The following is a 22,136-nucleotide window of genomic DNA, read 5'->3' as shown; positions in this document are numbered from 1 at the left end:
TATCCATTCGTGACACCCTGTGTATATCTATATCGATATCTCTAGGTATATACAGGGCCTCGGGGTAACAGATTTTACGTATCAATGTACACGGTTCCGAATGAATAATGAAGTGTATTGCGGAGCTCATGAATATGGATGAGCCCTGTATTTATAGTATAGAAAACCACGGCTCGAGCGTAAAGATAGACAGAACTATGGACCAGTGACAGGCGTATTTTGTACATAGAGATTTATTTTATATTTTTGTACCAACTAATCTAATCCTCCTCATGGTTTCTTTAAAGGCTTAACGTGGATGTATGGCAGACTTTAACCAACAAGGTGAGTTATAACAGCGTGTCATCAATTGTAACCATCAATTTATCACTATTGTTTATAAGCAACATATGGTCGGGCCCTGATCTTGCATGTTCGTGTTTTTCACAACAGTAGATCGACAGTGCTTTCTCAATCAATAGCAAGACTCAACCTTTATTTCTGTCAAACGCTGAACAACTGGCATTCACTTAGTCAGGGTTTAGTTGAAAGTAGAGCCGACCCTGGTGTTTACGTCTCGTGAGCTATGGTGAGAGCCTTTTGCATTACGTATGACCTGCGTCATTCGCTGCTATATTTAACACTGCCCTATCTATCTGGTCTCGGGACGAACACGTTTGTTTCTGTGGATTGTACCTAGTACTGGAAATACACCAGGTATGGCATTTGTTTACTCCTTCTCCTGACAATTGCTTGTAGTCTTATCTGCATCTCACGGCGTCTGTAAACAATACTAAATACCATTGTCTTTGTGGATGTCTTCAATCTGTTCCATATCAATATGAATCACGTTTAATATTATTTATTTCACAAAATAATCTTATTGCGTCTGGAACAGTTGAGGTTTGCCTTGTGGCAGTCAGTAATGTTACTTTGGTTGATGTATACAGCGTTTGGTTCAACAAGGAAGTCTTGGTCAGCCGTGTTCTCACCTGAGTCTGGACAGGTGACCTCAGGTGTGTTTTCTTACTTATATTATCATCTGTTGAAGACAGGTGAAATTGAAAGTTTATCTATTAATACGATAAAGTTTCCTGCTGTATCTGTTGGTGACTGTTTAATCGTATTTGATATGATGTTGTAATCGGCTTGGTTGTAATTATATGAGTTTTGATTTATTTCTGATGTTAATTAAAACTATTACAACAAAATTAATATATTTTATATGCTTAAAAGTATATACTTTTCATATAATATGAAATATTTCCTCATAATTAAAAAATATATCATCAATAATGACGACAGTCATAAATAATTATAAAATGGAATCAGTAGGACTAGGAAATAAGTAGCAATTCATCAACATAATATTTGACAATCACACATGGGCTTTGACAGGTTAAGATAGATGGAGGAAACTGTAGTCCTAATTAACTGAAATACGTAATAGTATATTAGTTACATACGTATACCTTTAATGTGTTATTCTAATCAGGCTACGGGATCACCAGTTAGTCTAGTTGTTACTGACGTCAATGCAGCTTCTGTATGAATAGGGGATCATGTTTATAGAATTAACATCAGTTATTATCACATTCCCTTGTCAGGGAATCAATAATGACCCAGTATCTCTATGTGGCTTGTTTACCTAGATTCGCTCCTGAGATTTCCTTTTATCCAAAGTATCATAAACATATTTGTGACGAACGTTGCATGCGTATTGTCATTTGGAGTACACTATTGAGGAAAGTAATCGACAGTAATCCAACAGTTGCTTACATAGGGTGAATTATTGTGATACAACAGTTTATATGAAGGTTTTGAAAAGTCACACGTGGTTTTATGATGTATACAATATCAGCCAACTATTACTACAATGCGGTTTAAGTGGTATCGAAATGAAAATGACACTGGTTTTTATTATCGGTATGTAAAATTTATGGGTAACACAAGCGATTAACATTTATAGATACACATTTGTAATTAATCTGCGTGCAACCTTTTAACTCATTTGCATAGTGACAGGGTTAAGAATAACCACACATATGTGTGTGCGTGTCCTAAGAGGAGTACTCAACATTCTTTTTGAATTGAATTTTGAAAATTATGAAGTTTATTGACCTATTAATCTTCTGCAACTCACCATTCAGAGTTTGACTTTTGACCGGCTCCTAAATATCAACATTTTAGGCCCTTATCATCATGGATGGGTTCTAGAAGTACAACATAGATGTATGATGTAGTGTAATACGTTGTACATTCTGGCTTTACTGCAACTTTCCCTCAATTTGTTTTGAAAAAGTTCTAATATCTTGTGGTCTTTTGTACACTCCCTTATTGACACTGTTATAAATAAGTAGTATAAAGGTATTAAACTATGACTTTGATTTTATTATTGATGTGAAATACAATGTAAATACGTTCGCGTGCTGATGAATAGAGAACTTGACTGTTGTTGTTATATTCGAGGACGCATTGTTATCCATCGGACATATGTGTATACAATGTGTGTCGTACTACTGTATGTACCTCGCGACACACGCTGGTACAGCCGTTTACAGGTAAACACTTACAGATAGACTATCTATATCATTAGATCATTAACAGCATGACCTCGTGCAGCACGAGCAACACACGTGACACCATATAAACGGCAATATACATTTTCAAGACTTTCCATATTTTATCTATTCAGTGAAGTGTTGTACAGCATATGTTACATATAAATATGTAATACAGTCACACAGACGTTCAAGGTGAAAATTTTAATGTGAATTTTACACATATGTTTGTGCATGTTCTAAGAAGATATACTTATACTAAGATCAGATGGATATCTCTGAGTAGGTCAGTTCTGGATATTGTTCTGTGTATATCTACAAATACTAGAAACAATGATTACGTAATATAGGTGCTGTGTCAAGTTGATGTACATTTCATAGTCATCAGATGATTTCATGTAGACTGTGTACCAAACTATGTGTACCTAACTGAAATACGAAACTGTTTTCCAAACAGAAGAGTTCAAACGACAGAAGCTCTTATCGGAATATAAGCATTCCCTTTCTTAATCTGATTATTTATTATTTTCAGTTCTTGATTCATTAGACAGTTCTGTAGAAAAAAAGCAACAAAAGCTGAAGCAAATCCTTTCAATTACATCCATTTACTATCAATACTTTAACAAAGTTTAATTTGAAGTCTTATGCTTTGCTGTAACTGCTCGTTAGCAGATTTGTAGATCGGTATCTTCCTTGGCAAATAAAGTTGAAAGTAACGAAATTACACGAAGAAAGACAAATCTAGATCCGATAATACTTTGAATTACTCGTGTATGACAAACGTTTTCGGGACTTCATTTTATCAGCATGTTTGTTTTATTTTCCCTTACATTGCTTTTATTCCTCTACTTACTAATACGGTTAAATGTGTACTATAAATGTTAAGGATAATCGGTACATTCGTTTCTGGCTATTTTAGTTCAGACTTGAGATTCCTCGGAGCCAATTTAGTATAACCATAGAAAATATGTATATATTCACATTTTGTATAAGCATAAAAAATCTGCATTATATTATTAACGCAGCGAAATATCGGTGGTAAGAAAAGTGGAAACTGGAAAGTTATGATGTTAACTGGTAGTGATACTAATCTTAAGGCAAGTCTGATGTTTATTGTATTGTAAGTTGTTTATGTGTATCGAGTTAATTACTGTATTGCTTGTTTATGTGTATCGAGTTAATTACTGCATAGTTTGTTTATGTGTATCCAGTTAATTACTGTATAGTTTGTTATGTGTACCCAGTAAATGACTTAATTGCTCTTTATAAATCGGCAGTTTGACTACTTTAAAGATAGTTTCTTTCCTTAAGCATAGGTATATTATTATATGTACGTGTATTGCTGATACGGACCAATACAATCACAATCCATCAGGCTATAACATCTCGTTAACTATAATTAAACATGATAAGTGATTAATGAAGTAAGGTCCCTGGTAGTTGTCCACATAACCACCATACCTAATATCACGAAAATTTAAAACAATCAATTAGTTTTATCGCTTTTGGGAAAAAGTTGACCGAACTTTTTAGAAGTATTATTGGAACGGTTGATAACCTCTCTAATATCATGAATTAAAATTCCCATGGTATGTATGACATTGAACATTGTGTGTGTATTGTTGTTTGTGCTATATTTGTAGAGTGTACTCGTTAGATACGCATTGTGTATGTGCCCTAACACCCACCACAAAGAGCACAAGGTCAGACGTAGGTCGCGGAAACATGTAAACACCAACTCACAGGATGTGAATATACATTTAACATGCTCCGTCCATTGAACTTCCTATGGTTTTCGACAGCACGAAAATCGTGATGATAGCTCTATTATGTTGCGTCCAATGAAACATGCTTCGGTACCTCGTTTCTGGCATGCATCCCGATAATCCAAACCTCGCATTGGCCACTTCGACTCATCGGCGGGATTTGACCTGGTGAAATTGATTCCTTTTGACTTGCTGTTTCGTTGAATTACAAGTAGGGGCTGAGATCTTTGTTGATGCTTTCGGAATCAATCTCGGACACGTTGTTGTGAATGTACGCTTCTTCCGGTAACAATAGCCGCTCGGACAAGTGGTTGATGGTACGCGTAATGAGAATAGACGTATCCATTTAAAGCTCGCTGTAGATGGTCAACAGGTCCTAATGCAGTTGTCTCCAACGCATGTGTCTTGTTAAAGTATTCATGCCGCTTATGGAAGCAATTTAGGTTAGCCTATTCGATTTTTCATTTTCAAAGACGTATGTGATAACAAAAATCTCCCGTATCAAATACAAACTAGTTGACTGTACGTAATTTCATAATAGCCAAGTTAATATTTTGTTATAAAAGTTCGGCTTGGTTTAGTATTTTTGATGTACTATCAACAGCTACGCTCATTTAAAGACGGTCTCCCCCGAGTGCGAGATGCATGCGTGTGTGTGTGTTTTGGAGGCTGCGGTATGTTTATGCTCGTCTCCTTGTGATAGCGCGGAAATTCTTTAGACTTTATAGAGCTACCTGACTAAAACATGCTGCCAAAGACACCCAGCAGGACACCCCCACCCGGTCACATTATACTGACAACGGGCAAGCCAGATGCCCTACTCCCAAAATGCAAAGTGCTAAGCAGGAGTAGCAACCTCATTGTTTAAGACTGTGGTATGTCCCGGCCAGGGGACAGAACCCAAAGCCTTCCCTCGCAAAAGCGAACGCTCCACAAAAGGCAAAAAGTGAGAAAACGAAGAGAAAACATAAGATCCCAAATTTAGTCTTCTCTTACGATCATGCAATGGGGACAGCAGGTACAATTCTTACGCCTTGTAGTGCATAACATAGCGACGTGTTATAAAAAAAACACAATCGGTCTTTTTGTTGACTGTCATTTGGATATTTTTGACAATATTGATGGGTTTTTTTATTGCTTTTTTCATTAAGGTTTGCCATGTTATGCATATATATTTTTGTACTACTTTGATGTCACGTGTATCTCAGTTCTGCTCGATATCATGTTTTGTTCAATGGTAATGGTATGATTCTGAAAGATTGTTATCAAACAAAGTCTTTAGTTTAATATTCTGACGACATTGGCCTTGTTGTAATTTTTCGATTGCCGATAAAATGTTTCTTTAAATAACTTCTATAGATACCATCCACTGAATGTTTGTCCATTTAGAAACTTAGAAACTGGACAACTGTCATTCTCTGATCTTAAGGAAACCATGCTTATAAAATATTCGTCTTTCCAAACGAAAAACAAATACAGTTTGGTTTGGTTTGGTTTGGTTTATTTTGTTTAACGTCCTATTAACAGCTAAGGTCATTTAAGGACGGCCTCCCGTGCGTGCGACATGTATGCGTGTGATGAGTGCGTATGTGTGTTTTGGGAGGCTGCGGTATGTTTGTGTTAAGTCTCCTTGTGATAGGCCGGATCTTTTGCCGATTTAGAGTGCTACCTCACTGAAGCATACTGCCGAAGACACCCAGCAGCACACCCCACCCGGTCACATTATACTGACAACGGGCGAACCACAAATACAGAGGGAATGAGATATCTGCAGGAGTCCGTCGATAAGTCTTAATCCCTTAGGGATATCCACCGGGTTGTTTCTACCATGTAACATCCCATAAACACATAGAGATCATCTAAGTACAGGCACTACTTGAAGACAATTTTCTAGAGTCACTGAAACATCACGTTGAAAGCATATTGACATAGCATCTCTTACCGTCATATCATAGAGAAACCCGGAAAGGGCCCGTTATACATGTATATCTCCCTGTGGACCACATTCAGTAGTAATGATGAGCGTCAGGCAAATATCAAATATCATTTTAACAGCTTTGGTACGAGTACAGATTTTACACAGTGGGGCATTTATTGGTCAAACATCAACTGCAGCTGGTTTCTTAAAGTATTTCCATATTTGTACATATGTTAATACAATAGGTTGTCGTTTAGGTCAACTTCACAAAATTTTACGAGGTGACTTCCGTTTTTTTTCAGAGATAAGCACTTCTATGTCGTGTGGGAATGGTATTGAAGACATACCATTACTACACCTACAAATTTCCACGCCTGCGGTTTCACACACACTCAATTGCTTGGCAGGCATTACGGCCTTAGGTAAAAATCCAAGCATATGTGCACTGATTGCTCTCTAAAGTGTGAATGTGTGGGCTAGAAATGAAAAAATGGGTTGGGAAAATTAGATCCTAATGGCAGTAGAAAGATACACACTCTCACGGCCTTAGGTAAAAACCCGAGCATACGTGTACCGAACGCTCCCCTTAAGCGTGAATTTGTGGGTAAGTAAACGAAATGCAATTTTCAGTTAAAATAGACATTCTTAATCCCTGGGCACTCATTACTTCCTAGGGTAAAAATCCATGCATGTGTGTACCGAATGATCCCTTAGGTAAAATCTAAGTATGTGTATACCGAATGATCCCTTAGTGCGCAAATTTCTGGTACAGTTATTATAAGTAATGGAGAGTTAGGGATAAATATCGCACACTCTCAATCTTTGGACTGCCATTTCTTCCTTAGGTGTGTGTACTGATAGTTGGGTTAGTTATAAAAAGTTAGTAATGGAATATAAATTTGAATAAAAGACAGTTTTTTTCATGTTTTCCTCAGTTTCATGTTACGCATAGGTAAACTACATACAGACAACATTTCTGATGTAGCTGGTTCGCTTAGGGCCAAAGTGGCGAAGCGGTTACAGCTCATGGTGCACGTATTAACTATATAGACAGTTACCTGGATGTGGCGTAGCCTGGTGCATCTGTACGGGGGTTGAAACGTAAATATAAAAGTTATTTGGAAAACTTGGAAACGCTCGCTGCTCAGTAATTTCACCATATGATGTACACGTGCCCATGTGTTGGTATGTGCTGATTGCGTGTGCCAACAATGCGATTCGTTCCTGGTCTCTTTGTTAGACCCATTCAAAATCAATCGGATTCGCCAAAGGGAAAAGTAGTGATTTTCACACAACACAGAAATAATACATTACAGGTATTGACTAATAACTCTGTGTAGGAGGTGTGAGCTATTTAATATAGAACTGTGATATAAAGTATATAACTGTTTGTTTACTATACTCACCTCGACCGTCCCAGTAGAGATTGTGGGGGTGTTTCAGGGGTTAGTGCGCTAAGGGCTGGCCTGGTGTAACCGCCTTGTTGGCATCATTAGACTGTGTGTGATGTGGATCAATATCGGTCGGTGGGCGGAAGATTGTGTTCATATTCATTACGAAACTGTAGAACCATTACTTACTGTGGGATCAGCTATATACAGTTTCAATATATACATCATCAACTGTCAGATTGTTTCATTTACACCAGTAGTAATCTGATTTCACTGCTGGAGGCACGATATATTGGTATTGTTGATTATTAGGATTGTCTTTGGAATATTGATATTATCGTTGGTTACGACGTTTATATAAATTGCTTATGTCGATGATATTGTCGTTAGTTACGACTTAGATATATTGGTACTGTCGTTGGTTAAAATGTTTAGATATATTGATATTGTCGTTGGTTAAAACGTTTAGATATATTAATATTGCCGTTAGTTAGGACTTTTAGATATATTGGTATTGCCGTTTGTTAAGACGTTTAAATATATTGATATTGTCGTTTGTTAACACGTTACGATATATTGATATTGTCGTTTGTTAACATGTAACGATATATTGATAATGTCGATGGGTAAGACGTCTAGATATATGGATATTGTCGTTTGTTAAGACGTTAAGATATATTGATATTGTCGTCTGTAAACACGTTACGATATATTGATATTGTCGTCTGTAAACACGTTACAATATATTGATATTGTCGTTTGTTAACATGTTACGATATATTGATATTGTCGTCTGGCTAAGACGTTACGATATATTGATATTGTCGTTTGTTAACACGTTACGATATATTGATAAGGTCGATGGGTAAGGCGTCTAGATATATTGATATTGTCTTAAATCGTCGATGGTCACGACGTCTACATATATTGATAAGGTCGATGGTACCTTCGTTGGCTACGGCGTTCCTATATATTGGTATTGTTCCTGGTTAATGCGTTTGTGTATGTGAATTATATTGCCATGAATATATCTGGCTATGGTAAATAATGGATAACGCCACCCATTTCTTACACTTACTTGTCTATACTATCTGATTTAGGTGGTAAATATGCACCGGTTGCCGCAAAAACTGTTCGATAGTCTCCGCGGCATTGGATTCCCGATGCATCAGGCGCTGATCAACAATATCACCGTCATCAAAACGTACCATATTAATTTGACTCATGCTCATATAAACTTTCTTTATTCCAGCGAATGAAGAAGGACAAAAAGTCTTTCATGCTTACTGTATATTAATATCTACAAGGATGAAGCATCTCTTACCAAAATGAATAGATTAATTAAAGAACACAGTTTGTACGAGGATAGGATTTCTGTCCCTAAAGATGTTAAAATAACTGGTATTGGGGGCCAAAGGAAACTCGGGCAATAATAATTAGGCAATGAGATATTTTATGATGAGAAGCTGAAACCTTGTAGAGGCAGTAATTCTCGAGTTTATACCACGATGGCCTTGATTATCACAAAACCTAAGTATCGTCTCCTGAAATGTCCTTTATCGATTTCTCTGTATGACATGACGCGGAAGATGTGAATTTGCGCGGATTTATTGTAAAATAATAGCAGGTTTATGTTGTTAAAATTAGAAACCGTCTGTTAGAGATGTCTGTTTCTGACCCAATCTCAGCAAATTACGTCATTACTTCATTTCCTTAGACATTTTCAAACTCCGCCGTGTCGTTTTATTTTGATAAGATATATGTTTTTATCGAGAGAGATTGTCTTGTATTGATTTTGTGACCGCTCATCAGTCGCCCTGTATACTACGTATTTGGCGTACTCACGTAATCCTGATCATGACATTAAGTTCCTGCCTCCAAGAAAATTCTATAACAATAAACAATTTGAACGATTGTCAATCAGAGTAGACGTGGACATTTAATAAAAAAACCCAGATATCTAAGAAAATATGTACTAGCAGGATAAGTGATATGATGGTGGGGATGTCATACACAAGTCCCTACGGTATCGACCATGTGCTTCTCCCTAATCGTTCCCGCTTCCTGCGATGCCATAAATGGATATGAGCTTTGTCCATGGCATGCTACACTAATGTGCGCGTGCGGCATTACTGCAATGTGAATTATAAATCCCGAATTTCACCTCCTCGCTCCGTGGATGGCGGAGTATCCAGAGGAAGCGGAAGCGTATCGATTATCGAATGGCTGTAGTAAACGCGGACTTGCATGCATATAGGAAATACAAATGCTCCGCGGGCTAGCAACCTGTAGAATGGTCGGTGTGGCCGACGTTTAACACTGTTAGGTGTCTACCAACGTTCTACAGAAAGCCGATCAGTCCGGAATAAAGTTTTATTGGAAAACTGGAGGACTAATGTCCTTAAGCATTGATGTATAGCAAAGGGTTAGTTTAATATACCGCAGCTATTCTCGCCAATGAATTATTCAATGGTAGCAAAACAGAACCTTCGTGGGTGTAGAACAGAAAAGGAAATCCGGGACTGTTGTTGTCGAAAGCTACAACTAAAAATCCGAACATATATATATTTGTATGTTATATCTGTGTCGCAGACACTTGCGTGTCGTCAACTAATAGTTATCATTTGTGCCCTGAAATACCACGCGTCCCCAGGGTAAAATAAGCACTGCCAGCGTTGGCGGCTTAGCGCTTTTACATGCTGTTTTGATCATGCTGACGTTGCTTCCAGGTATGGGGGGAACAAGCGTACAGACTGATTTCTCCTAGTATGTTTGAGCGTTAGATAGAACCGCACCAATTCTGTACGCTTTACCGTAAACAACATACGAGACTTTTGTAATTAATAAATGCATTGACTATGGAATGCGCTCGTGGTTACAATAATAATTAAAATCGCTGGACTATGAAACTAATTATCAATTTAGTTTCAAAAGTTCCCCGAGGGCTGGTGATTTCAATTGGTGTTATTATGAAGTCGTACAGGTCATTTGTGGATCCCACGCAAATACAGAGTAGAAACAGGAAGTAGGGAAAATATCACACCTGGTTGACAGAGTCCTCGGGGAACAGCGTGAAAGCCGCGAGGTAAACGTGAAAACTACCTTCGTCACGCAAGTGCTTGTAATCTTGGTCATGTAAAAGCTTCCGCCAAGTTTACACGCAGACATACCCATAAACGTATCATATCTAATATTATAGTCTGTATATAAGCATGTACAGCGACGGAACAATGACGTAATGTTTATATACAAAATATGATTATCGTTATATACCCTGTTAATCATTGACCAAATCATTCAAGGAGAAATGTAAGAACCGGAAATACAAACATCCTGGCCGTACAATATAATTATTATATATCAAACGGAGATAAATGATAAAAGAATACATTTCACGTAGTCTTACAGGATGCCTATCAATAACTGACCTCGGACTAAATTGTATTTCGAAAAAAACACTTTATCTATCATCCTGTGACAATGTTTTCTTATACAAGGAATTTGTAGTCCAAAGAGTTATATTGTGTATATTAAATCCACCCTCTTCTTCAAAAAACAATTTCGAGGGTTTAAAATGGACATGGATATTACATATAAAAGCTCCCCAATCATCATATGTGCCATTAAAACAGTATATGTGATAATTCAGGGTATAAATAGCAGAATTTTAAAAACAAATTAAATTTTTATTACTGTTTACGTACATCTTTTAGTGGTAATCTTATTTTAGTGGTAATCTTATTTTAGCGGTAATCATATTTTAGCGGTTATCTTATTTTAGCTTTTTTTGGCGCTGGAAGTATTCCGCTAAATCATGATAGCGTTAATTGTAGTTTATCTACATTGGTTTCCATGACAATCGTTTCTTTTGTGTGCTAATTCATCATTCCGCTAATCTGATTTAATTTGGTTTTGTGCTAAAACTTGAGTGCGTCAAATTCAGAACGCTTACAGTATGCAAATGGCAAATTTAAATATAAAAATGTTTTCCGGTTAGTTGGTTCCTGTGCCAAAATATTACAATTTTGTCAGTGATCTAAATGGGACGCACTACCTAACAAATGCGAGACAGAGTTGGTGCCGTCTCCTTCCGTTCAATAATGTATTTATATATTTTGTATGTACATGACGAAGATGGTAAAAGACAGCAGTTTGTAGTCAAATCATTAATTTCATCGAATGTTGAATATTTATAAAGTAATGTCGATAGATATATAGAATTTTGTAAGCCTACGACGTGACATGTTTTCTGGGCACACAAAAAACAACTGCTTTACACAAAAGTCAAAAACACTACCTCTCAAAAATATAATAACAGATAAAATAAAATTTAATAGATTACATGCAGTTGCTCAGAATAATAAAGGACTTTTTTTCTGTCGGACATGAATTTTGAACATGTATTCCAAACGACAATAGCGTAAATCGAAGCAATGTGCTCATGAACTACGTGTAAAATGTATGTTGACGTCATCTGTCTTGGTCAATGTAACAGTTATACCATTACCACAAGCCCGTTCGGATAATTTGTTGTCCTGTCGACTACTTTGTTACTTTAAGACGTCATCAATTATGTATTGTTTTTAATGCCAGTCTGGTGTTGAGAAGACACAGAACCTCTTACTGAAATGCTGACGGCAATGGCTGCGCGTAGGTTTGGTTATTATTTCAATCCGATTACAAGAGAAAGCTTGCGTGGATTTGAACACTAGTATCTTATTTCTCGGTCGAATTCTTTATTGCAAATGATCTACAGATGTGGTCTAAGTTGAACAAGGTTTTAGATATGAAGTTATTGATGTTCGCCATATCGTGTGTACCTATAATCTCTAGATAGCCTTCAGGTAATACCAGTCATTTTCTCAGTGGTCTTCATTTTTCCTATCCACCGTCTTAGTCAATTTCCAAAACCATCAAAGAATACCGACATCATAATTCCATTGTTCTAACTCAAAATCGACAAGACAAGAGCAAAATATCAATCCTTCAAAAAGTACCATAGGGGGGAAGACCAGGTGCTCAGGGGTAGTAAGCGTCTCATTATTCAGTAACGACACTCGCCCTACATCTAAGGTCAAATCCCGTTTAAGGTACATTCTTCGATTATCCTCGGTCCCTACCAGGCAGTCTTCTGTCATTATTTTTTTACTGTATTTGTGAGTTCGTGCTTCAAAGCAGTTAATTGTTTTCTTTCCTTTCTCTGTAATTGTCAAGGTTCGTCATAGAAAAATATTGTCTTTGATCTTCTGCGCTACTGCAGAAACCTGTTTCCTAGTTTCAATGTTTTTCTCCTCGGGTATTATCGAGCTTAAGCTTTTACAATTTTGCGTGACTATGGAAACGTTTGCATTGAAACTCAGTTGTCATTTTTTCTGACTTCTTCCTGTTGCATAGCCCCCAGCATTCCATTAAATAGTTATTAAGGAATTTTGAAATATCTAAACTAATTGCATGTGAACTTTAGCTTTTTTTATCATATCGTCGATCTTAGCTGTCATGTTCGGCATGTCTAAAACGCCTTAGGGTTCCAAGACTGATTGCCTTATTCTTCTCGACGATGCAACATAATATTCAATTAAATACCTTAATTACAACTGCAAATCAGCTTATCTTTCCAAAGCAGATTTTTTATATAATAAAGTAGGATAGAAAGGGACCGTAAAATGACGTTTCATCATCATGTACAATTGATGCGCATGCGGGAACACGGCGATAAATGTTGTCAGAGAAAATGGAATATCTGCATTGAGAAGCACCATTTGTATAAACAAGTCGACTCTACATATGACAGTTGATTGAAAATTCAATTTTAACTTCGGCTTGTGTTCTTGTAACTGAGAAATAGTTGCCAGATAATTAAGAAATGTATGGTATATTTACATTGCAATGGTGGATCACTTGTTTCTTGTTTATTTGTTTGTCTGTCAACATGGTCAACGACAAGTGTCATTTAATTTAGTATTTAGTACTATAGAGGTAGATCTAGTGCCAAGAAGAGATTTTTAAAGAAAAATATTAAGAAAGAAGAGAAAAGATAAGATCCTAAATTTAGTCGCCTCATACGAATGATGCGACGGGGACAGCAGGTTTGCCTTGCCTGCCTTGCTCTCTCACTAAGTATCAAGTTGACTTACTATATATAACACAATGTGGCATGTTATATTTAATAATATACGTACAAGTACAATAGCACATTATGCTATTTATCACACTGTATTGGAGAATCCCGATGTACTCTTCCTCTCACCACTAAAAAATTCTCGTTCAGATTCAAGAGTCAATTAAAACCTCCTTGACACAATATCTGGGTAGGAATGTTACGTTGTGTAGCCGTGATTCGTCTTTGTTTTAACTGAATATATATTTACTGACGATTTTATCATTTTAGCTCCCTTCCTTAACGCTTTTAAAATCGTTTTTTATGACAAAGGCCGTTTAAAATCTTCTGAGCATTAACCATATTCGACCTTGTTTTGCTTCTCTTCAATGATATTTCTAGAAAATGGTGAATCACTTGTCTTGGGCTAAGTACGACTCTTTAAAAAAATCTTCATGTGAATGTCAATCAAAGATATCTTACTTTTAAGCGAATCTATTGATCTCAAGCATGTGCATTTAAAGCACGTGTATCGAAGCGTGCACCACAGACATATCTCACGTTGACAATAATACGTAGATGCGAAGGCTTACATTTTACGGAAGGTGTATAAATGTTGCATGCTCCTTTCTCTCCACGGCATTGAATACATCTAACGAAACCGATTTTACAGCATTAACGTACGGAACGAAATCAATGTTCGTTATTGGCTTTCTCCGCAAACAATGAGGCGCGAATTACCTTTCACCTTGACAGCATATAACTATGACAATTTAGCGTAATTTACTGGCGTATATCTGTTGACACGAATTATCAGGTTGTTTCAAAATATGTAAATCTGTATTAAACGTTATGTTTGTGCGAGAAGCGTTAGTTAGGAAGCGTCTGACGTGACTTGGGGTCCCCTGCTGGGAAGCAGCAGAGATGAGTATCAGACCCTAGCGACGTGCGTGACCTTTGTTGCAGTCTAATATTCTTCTGTTTCGTTACAGGTTGCTTTGAAACTACGGCATTATAAACAGAGAAGATTTATACTGGATTCCAAGCTATTGATTGATCGACCCAGCTTTAAGGTCAGTCTAGAGGACGGAAATTCAGACATACCGGCCAAGATGCACGTCGAGATTTCTGTAGCACTCAACTTCGTGATATCGTATCTCTACAGCAAGTTACCGAGGCGACGAGTGGACTTGCTGGCAGAGGAACTGGAAAAAGGACTAAAGGGTAAATTTGAAGGTCATTGGTACCCTGACAAACCAATCAAAGGGACAGGCTATCGTTGTGTTAGGGTAAATGGAGAAAAGGTAGATCCAGTCATCATCAAAGCTATCTATGAATGTGGCCTTGACCTTACCGAAGTACAGTCTTACCTTCCTGCTGAGCTGATCCTGTGGATTGACCCTTGCGAGGTCTCATATAAGATCGGAGAAAAAGGACCCGTCAAAATCCTGTATAGCGAGCGACGCGACGAGGACAGCACTGAGAAGGCGGATCGCGAAGTGCAGGCGGCGGCAGGAAGGAGCTTCAATCCTGACGCTCAGTGCTTTAAACCTATCGACAACTTGTCGTCATCTTTTGGGAGCATGAATCTATCACCTGGAGGACTGTCTCCTTCCTCACCCACGTCGTCCAATGGCTGGCCAAACAGTGCCTCCACGTCGCCTTCGTGTGCCCTCTTCAATTCAACATCGTCCATGGGAGGTGGTGTGTGCGGTGCTAATGGCGGTACAGTCCCGTCCGCGCCCGCGACCACGTCCGCCAAAAGTCCACTGCCAGCTTACGTCCCCAAACAGGACAGGATTCCCACACAATTCACAGCCTCCACATTTGCCCAAACAAAATTCGGCTCAACAAAGCTTAAGACTCAGGCCAAACGACCAACACGTCTCTCCCCTACAGAGTTTGGTAACTACTTCCGCCAGAGGTCGGCTGCAGCACTTCAGACAGCTAGTTACAACTCTCCCCAGCGGCCACGGTCCCTTTCTCCTAGGGATCCCCGGGTGGAGTTCTACATTGACCAACAACAGAGGGTATTTATGACACAGCAACAACAACATCAACAAATTCAACAACTACATCATCAGCAACAGCAGCAACAGCAACAACAGCATCAACAACAACATCAACATCAACAACAGCAACATCAACAACAGCAGATGCAGCATGGAAATCTGAGGTCACCCCAACACCACGCGGCTCCGTCAACCCTTTCCGGAGATCTATACCACAATTCCTCACCAGTCACACATCATGTCCCGTCGTTCGGAAGTCTCGGGGAATTACTTCCGGGACCACTTCCGTCTCCAGTTGGCTCTACAGCGGTATCACCCGAGAGCCACAAGTCTTTCATCGAAGGATTGAACCTCAACACGGTATCGTACTCGAGCCAATATCCCCACATGTTACTAGCCAACTGAGTACCCGGCGTCGAGAAAAACTGTGTGATAGACTTTGATCCAGGAATGCCAAAATATTTGGGCTACCGGAAGCGAAAGGCCAAGTTATTGTTCTCTGTAACTAAGGAGAACAAGAGTTTATTTTTATGGATACGTCATATACGATTAGTGTATTTATTATTTTTTAAACTGATATAGTTGTGTTAGTTGGAACAAGACAACCCACGTGTTATAGCTTGTTCTAAACAAAGATTTATTGAAGACAAAACTGCATATTGGCTCGTTTCTAATTCTAAATTAGAAAATATTGACGACAGGAACCGTATTCTGAGAGAGAAAATTAACATATTAGTCCCTTTGGATCAATGCTGTTCTACAAAAGAAGATAATTTATTTGCATCACAATATTTTGTAAGCAGAATCGAAATCCGTGAGCCTTATTTGGGATGTGTGCTTCAACAAGGCTGTGTTTTATGACGTCATGGTTTCTGAAACGCACATAGTGATGACGTTATGTGTTACCAAACACATTGTATTCGGATCAGATTAGGAGTTACTTAGAAAAGTGTGTTCCAAAGACCAATGTGTTGCCACGTGAACAATCAGGAGGAGGAAATCGCTAACATTGATATATTGATTAAAGTGTTTGTATGACACTGTTGACGATGAACACTGCCGGATATAAACTTGCTACTATTTTTGTATGTTTCCACACAAGACTGACGGTTAGAGGGAGCCGGAATTACACGTTCGTTTTACAGTCACGTGATATACGTCCATTATTAGATTAAGGAGGCTTTATAATACATGTTTGTTACATTATGTCAAAATCGATCACCTAAAGGTATTCACATACTTCTGTAAAATGTTCACCAGATGGCGCCAGATTCTGTAGCGAGGCTCCATCTGGTATTATTGATACTGTATATCCATAGAGGTTGAAAATCGCGATGAATTGTCTAAAATATTTACAATTGTATATAATAGAAAAGTTTATAAGATAAGGTATTATGTTATTTGGTAAGAGGTAAACGCATTTTTTTTTAAATTTCAAAGCACATTTCTAAAATGAAAGCATTTTCCACTATTCAATTCAATTTTCAAAATGACAAGCACACGTATAATTTTGGTTTGTTTTCTTAACGTGAGCCCAGGAGAAATACCGAGCTGGTTTTCGATCCCTATGGTCGGCGAGATGTAGTGTCATAGATCGATGCGCGAGTTCTAATGTCAAGGGGTCGGTAGGAGAATTGTAGTGCAGGGGGGCGGTCGACGGTCAGAGGGCCGAAGTGTCGGAGTGCGTCGTCAGAGGGCGGTGTGCGGACTGAAACGTGAGAGGTCGGTCGACGAGTTGAAGTATCGGAGAGCGCTCGATTAGTTGTAGTGTCTATAGGACGGTCGGCTACTAAAGTTTCAGAGGGCGGTCGACAACTTGTAGTGTATGAGGGCGGTCGTTGAGTTGTAGTGCCAGAGGACGGGGAGGAATTGTAGTCTGGTCGGCGTTCGGCAAGCTATCCCTGTAGTGAGCTAGAAAGGGAGCACCATTTCGTCCGTTACTGTATCTCATTATCATCCGAGTGAGATTTACATTGTCTCGCATTTCTATGTACATAATATTTATCTAGTCGACTTGTCGCAATATTTTAATATTTCCATAAAATATCCATCAATATGTGGATGTCGGTCTATAGTTGTATAGAAAGATATATATACATATATATTCTTACTCTTCCTACAATCACGTGTATATATTTATATAACTGGGTATGCAGGTGGTTTTCTGATTGATACATCAATTAATATATCGTATACATCTATAATATATATATATATTACATATATGAAATATATATCTTTTCTACGTTGTTTGATGCGAGCATAAAATCGTACATGTTTTTGTAAAGTATATTTTTAACTATAAATACGTATAGTTATTATTTTAAGTTTTATTTCATCTATCAACACATTTTTAATTTAATATTCACGATCTTATATCATTTTTTTCATGATAGGTACATGTGCAATACGGACGGGAACGAGAAATATCATAGCTTATTTAACATTCATACAGAGCTTCTCGTGCATTATGGGTGAACAGTTTTTATCAGGGTTAGGTAAACGCTTTTTGAGGAGAGGGTTACCGCAAACACTTCAATGACTTAGATGTTCATGTGATATGTGCGTTGAATTTACTTTCAACGGGGCTTTTTGTACAAAGCAATAGTAGATAGTTTTGTAATCATGAATATTCATTAGAAACAATCATGTCACGCATGAATCAATTTCATATCCACTGTACCAGTCATTTTGTAATCATATTTTATAGCGTTCGGAAATCATTCCAACTTTACGTGCGGAATTGTAGATTATGTAAGTATGTATATATGTAATTTGATCGATGATCTTCAATACGAATGCTGATTTGTACTGTATACACTATCAATGTTGAATTTCTAAGGAGCATTGTCTCAGTTTGATAATTTTGTATCTACCATAAAATCTGATATAAGAATGCTATCACGCTACCTTTCAGGCGGTCGGTTTTACATACCTTGTGTCTTGCAGTTAATTTGAGTAAAACTGGCTAAGGGCTGTTTCAAGTATACAAGGGCCTGAATTCATAAAACAGCTATCATGCTCAAACTCTCACGAATGTGATCTCAAGCTCAATTTATAATTCAAGTGAGGCAGTACTTTTTAAAATTGATTAAAAGAAAAAAAAACCAAAAAAAAAACCACAATAAAATAGGAATATATAATTGATCCACACTAGAGGTTTTTTTTCGATTTCAAACTGATCATCAACTTTATCAGAAACAAAATTTGTGAACACTCTACTTGAGTAAGAGACAAGTTTTATGATTACCGGCCCTATTCTTAGCTTTTCTGCTTAATATGAATGATTAAAATCGTTTTTCACTAATTCCAGAAGCTACGTATACCTAGCTGTATTCAGTCAACTGGTTTTATTATTATTATAATTTTAAGCAAAGCTTAAATGTCAATATATTTCAATTACAACGCGCGAAAAAAAAAGTTAAAGAATTATTTTTGGTTTCAAGCTCACAATTATTATGTGTGAATTTACATTTCCGTGATTTTATAAATAGCATTTGTTGACCGGAAAATGTAATCATTAGACAATACGGAATGGCATTCATGACCTTATAATCTACACATATTGTAGCATTAGATCTACCAATAATCAGTGTCGTGCTGTACTTGGTATACCGTACTGTGTTGGTGTATTCAGGCCTGAAAGGGCCACACATAGCTTATTTTTTCCCATTCATTATGAAGTTAGTATATTTGAAATAATACAAAACACACTCGATAAAATATTACATTTACCCGTTAACAAAATTATTCTATAATCTATTTTCACCTTTCAATGTATCTGCTAAAACATTATTTTTTCATCTTTGTTTACACATTTTATTAGATTTGCCGAGGCAATGAAAAACAACAACTGTTTGACAAATTCTTAACATGACAGGATTAGCAGCTTCGAATCCTTGACAATCTGGATATAACGGATTCAAAAAAAAAAAAAAAAAAAAGGAGGAAAGGAAAAAGTCCTTAATTTTAATTTTAGAGTTTTCAGATTTTAAACATGATTATAAAATTTAGTATCATATCCGTTTTCTAGACTTCTCGCTTAAATTTTGAACGGAGGGTAGCGAAAGGTAGCAAAATAACAACAGATATTAATTACCTCGGTTTAATCCCGTTGATACGTCAGAATTAATCAGTATTTGCTAGATAGAAGCCACTATTTTTTAATTTGCTATTACGAAATATCACTGTGTGTGAACGTCTATATTATCCCATGTTGCTGCGAGATTTCACAATACAGGAAAGGTCAATGTCGTGTTATTGGGAAGGTCTCATGCTATAGGAATGGCGAAGTCTGTCGACCATATTGTATATTTCGTGTTATCACGAAGAGAGTTTTCTATTTGTTGGTACGAAGCGCTAACGTGTCCAACAAGTTAATTAATGGTGAAAGCCTCGTTGTCACGATTATGAAGAATTCAAACATTCCACGAACAGAAGAGAGATTTATAATATTTTGTATATTTTAACAGTTTTCTTTACCTCAACTATCGGTTAATTAAACTAGCCAGTGAAATACAATTCACCGCGATCATTGGTCAATTTTAACACTCAATGAAATCAAATTCACAGCGGTCATTGGTTAATTATAACAGCCAATGAAAATAAATTCACCACAACCAATGAAAATGGTTGTAAGATCACCTTATGTATTCACGAGGTATTGATAGGAAGCGACGTTATATATAGAATATATATAGAAGTAAACATGTTGATAATTTTGTTGACAATGTATATAATATACTTATCGGGTATAAACTGGTCATGTGTGTCAGGCTATAACAGGAAGAAGTAATACTTTGACAATAGTTGCCTAGTAACTGGTATTTAGTGGCTGTTTCCATCAGTTTCCGCAGCTCACGCACGTGTCAGTCATTATGCCCGACGGCGCTCGATCATGTCGATATTAGCTCTAACAGATGATCCATCATTTATGCATATTTATTCCCTATTATCAGTAACTTAGTCCCGACTACATGTATTTTTCCATGGAATGATAAATGTTCACATGATCCACTCCGAATCCTCGACTGACTATTGAGTTATACCAACTTTGTACCTAAACGGATTCTGTCTCAAAATTGCATTATTCTCGTTATAGAGCATGATTTAATGTTAATCAGTCTGAAGAGGTGTTTTTAACTCTACAGGTAGCTAGTGTACCTACTACACAGGTAATATGTTACCTGTACAGTCATCGTATCTATACAGGTAGACAATACATCTGCTGCAGGTGTCATTTTACTTGTACACATATCCAAACTTAAATGTATGTGATACTTAGAGAAAAATATTTATTTATGTTACCAAGGGCATCTAAAAGCGAAATATTAACTAAAGTTAAATTCGTTATAATAATATAGTATAAATTATGTGTAAGCTGGCTTAAACAGGATATGACCGTGCGGCGCATGCGTACAATCACTAAATTCACCGGAATGTTCTTCACGTTCGGAAATGTCAGTCATATACTTCCTTATCGTAAAACAAATCTTTCCTCTTATTCAAAATTTACTATCGCGCATAATGGTTAATTTGTTTTTATCGCGAACAATTATTTACTGTCGCGTAGAGTAGTAAAAATCCATGATTATCGCAAGCTATTATATACTAGCGTCACTTTCCCGCTAGCCATACCATTTTAATCGATGAGAGTTTTAATTGCCGTCGTCAGTTATGGTGTCTTAAACATCAATTATAATGATGAACTACTTCTCACAATTACTCCTCTTTCGGTTAATCATAGCTAGTAAACATTTACACTCGTATATCAAGACGAAATCGTCATTTTTATTCTAGGAAGTGTATGGCCGAATCTTTCCCGGCACCGATACGTTCCTCGCTCCATGTAAAACATGCGAACTGCTTATCGGTACATGTTATTTATGCCAGTATGGCAAACAGTAGAATCCGTATCACACCTTTGAGCCAGCGGATTGAATTGCCATGTAGTATGAATACGTTCCACAAAAGCAAAATCTGTTATGAGTTTTCAAAAAAGGCCTTGTATGTTGAATCTTGTACGGTTTATATTGCTACATATTTTTAAGTTTGTAATAAAATTTTTGGTATTTCAAGTCGTACGTTTTGTGTTGATTCTATTTCTGTGTGACCTTGTTTGTATGCGATATGACTCCCCGGTAGTATGGTTCACATACTTATTTAATCAGAAATAGGCGTTTCTCTAGCACAGATCCCTGTAGTATGCCTAGTTCACTGCGAAACTAGTTCAGAATATAACTTTCCAGTTTAAACAGTTATTGTAAATGCTAATATCACAAATGTAATCCTAATATTTCATGTCAATTTGATTTTTTCACCGGGTTCTTTTGCCAATTGCGTTTCTTAGCACCACTGCTGCAGTATAGTAATATATTCACACGAAACTTGTCATCGTATTCCATTGTCCATG

General features: G+C 37.1%; 1 protein-coding gene across 2 annotated transcripts; it reads left to right on the top strand.

The window, feature by feature from the left end:
• Positions 1-160: 160 nt before the first annotated feature.
• Positions 161-21,803, top strand: LOC117336581 (protein Tob1-like). 2 transcript variants are annotated; one of them, XM_033897193.1, is made up of 2 exons: positions 161-324; positions 14,705-21,803. In XM_033897193.1, exon 2 carries the CDS (start codon positions 14,825-14,827, stop codon positions 16,127-16,129), a length of 1,305 nt encoding a protein of 434 aa, XP_033753084.1. In that variant the 5' UTR covers positions 161-324; positions 14,705-14,824; the 3' UTR covers positions 16,130-21,803. The 2 variants fall into 2 exon arrangements, with proteins under 2 accessions (XP_033753084.1, XP_033753092.1); XM_033897201.1 differs by lacking the exon at positions 161-324 and adding an exon at positions 552-696.
• The last annotated feature ends 333 nt before the right edge of the window (positions 21,804-22,136 follow it).

This window comes from Pecten maximus, chromosome 1 (genome assembly GCF_902652985.1).
Source record: "Pecten maximus chromosome 1, xPecMax1.1, whole genome shotgun sequence".
Classification (NCBI taxonomy): Eukaryota; Metazoa; Mollusca; class Bivalvia; order Pectinida; family Pectinidae; genus Pecten; species Pecten maximus.
Note: the sequence above shows the minus strand (reverse complement) of the source record. Positions and strands in the feature narration are given on the sequence as shown.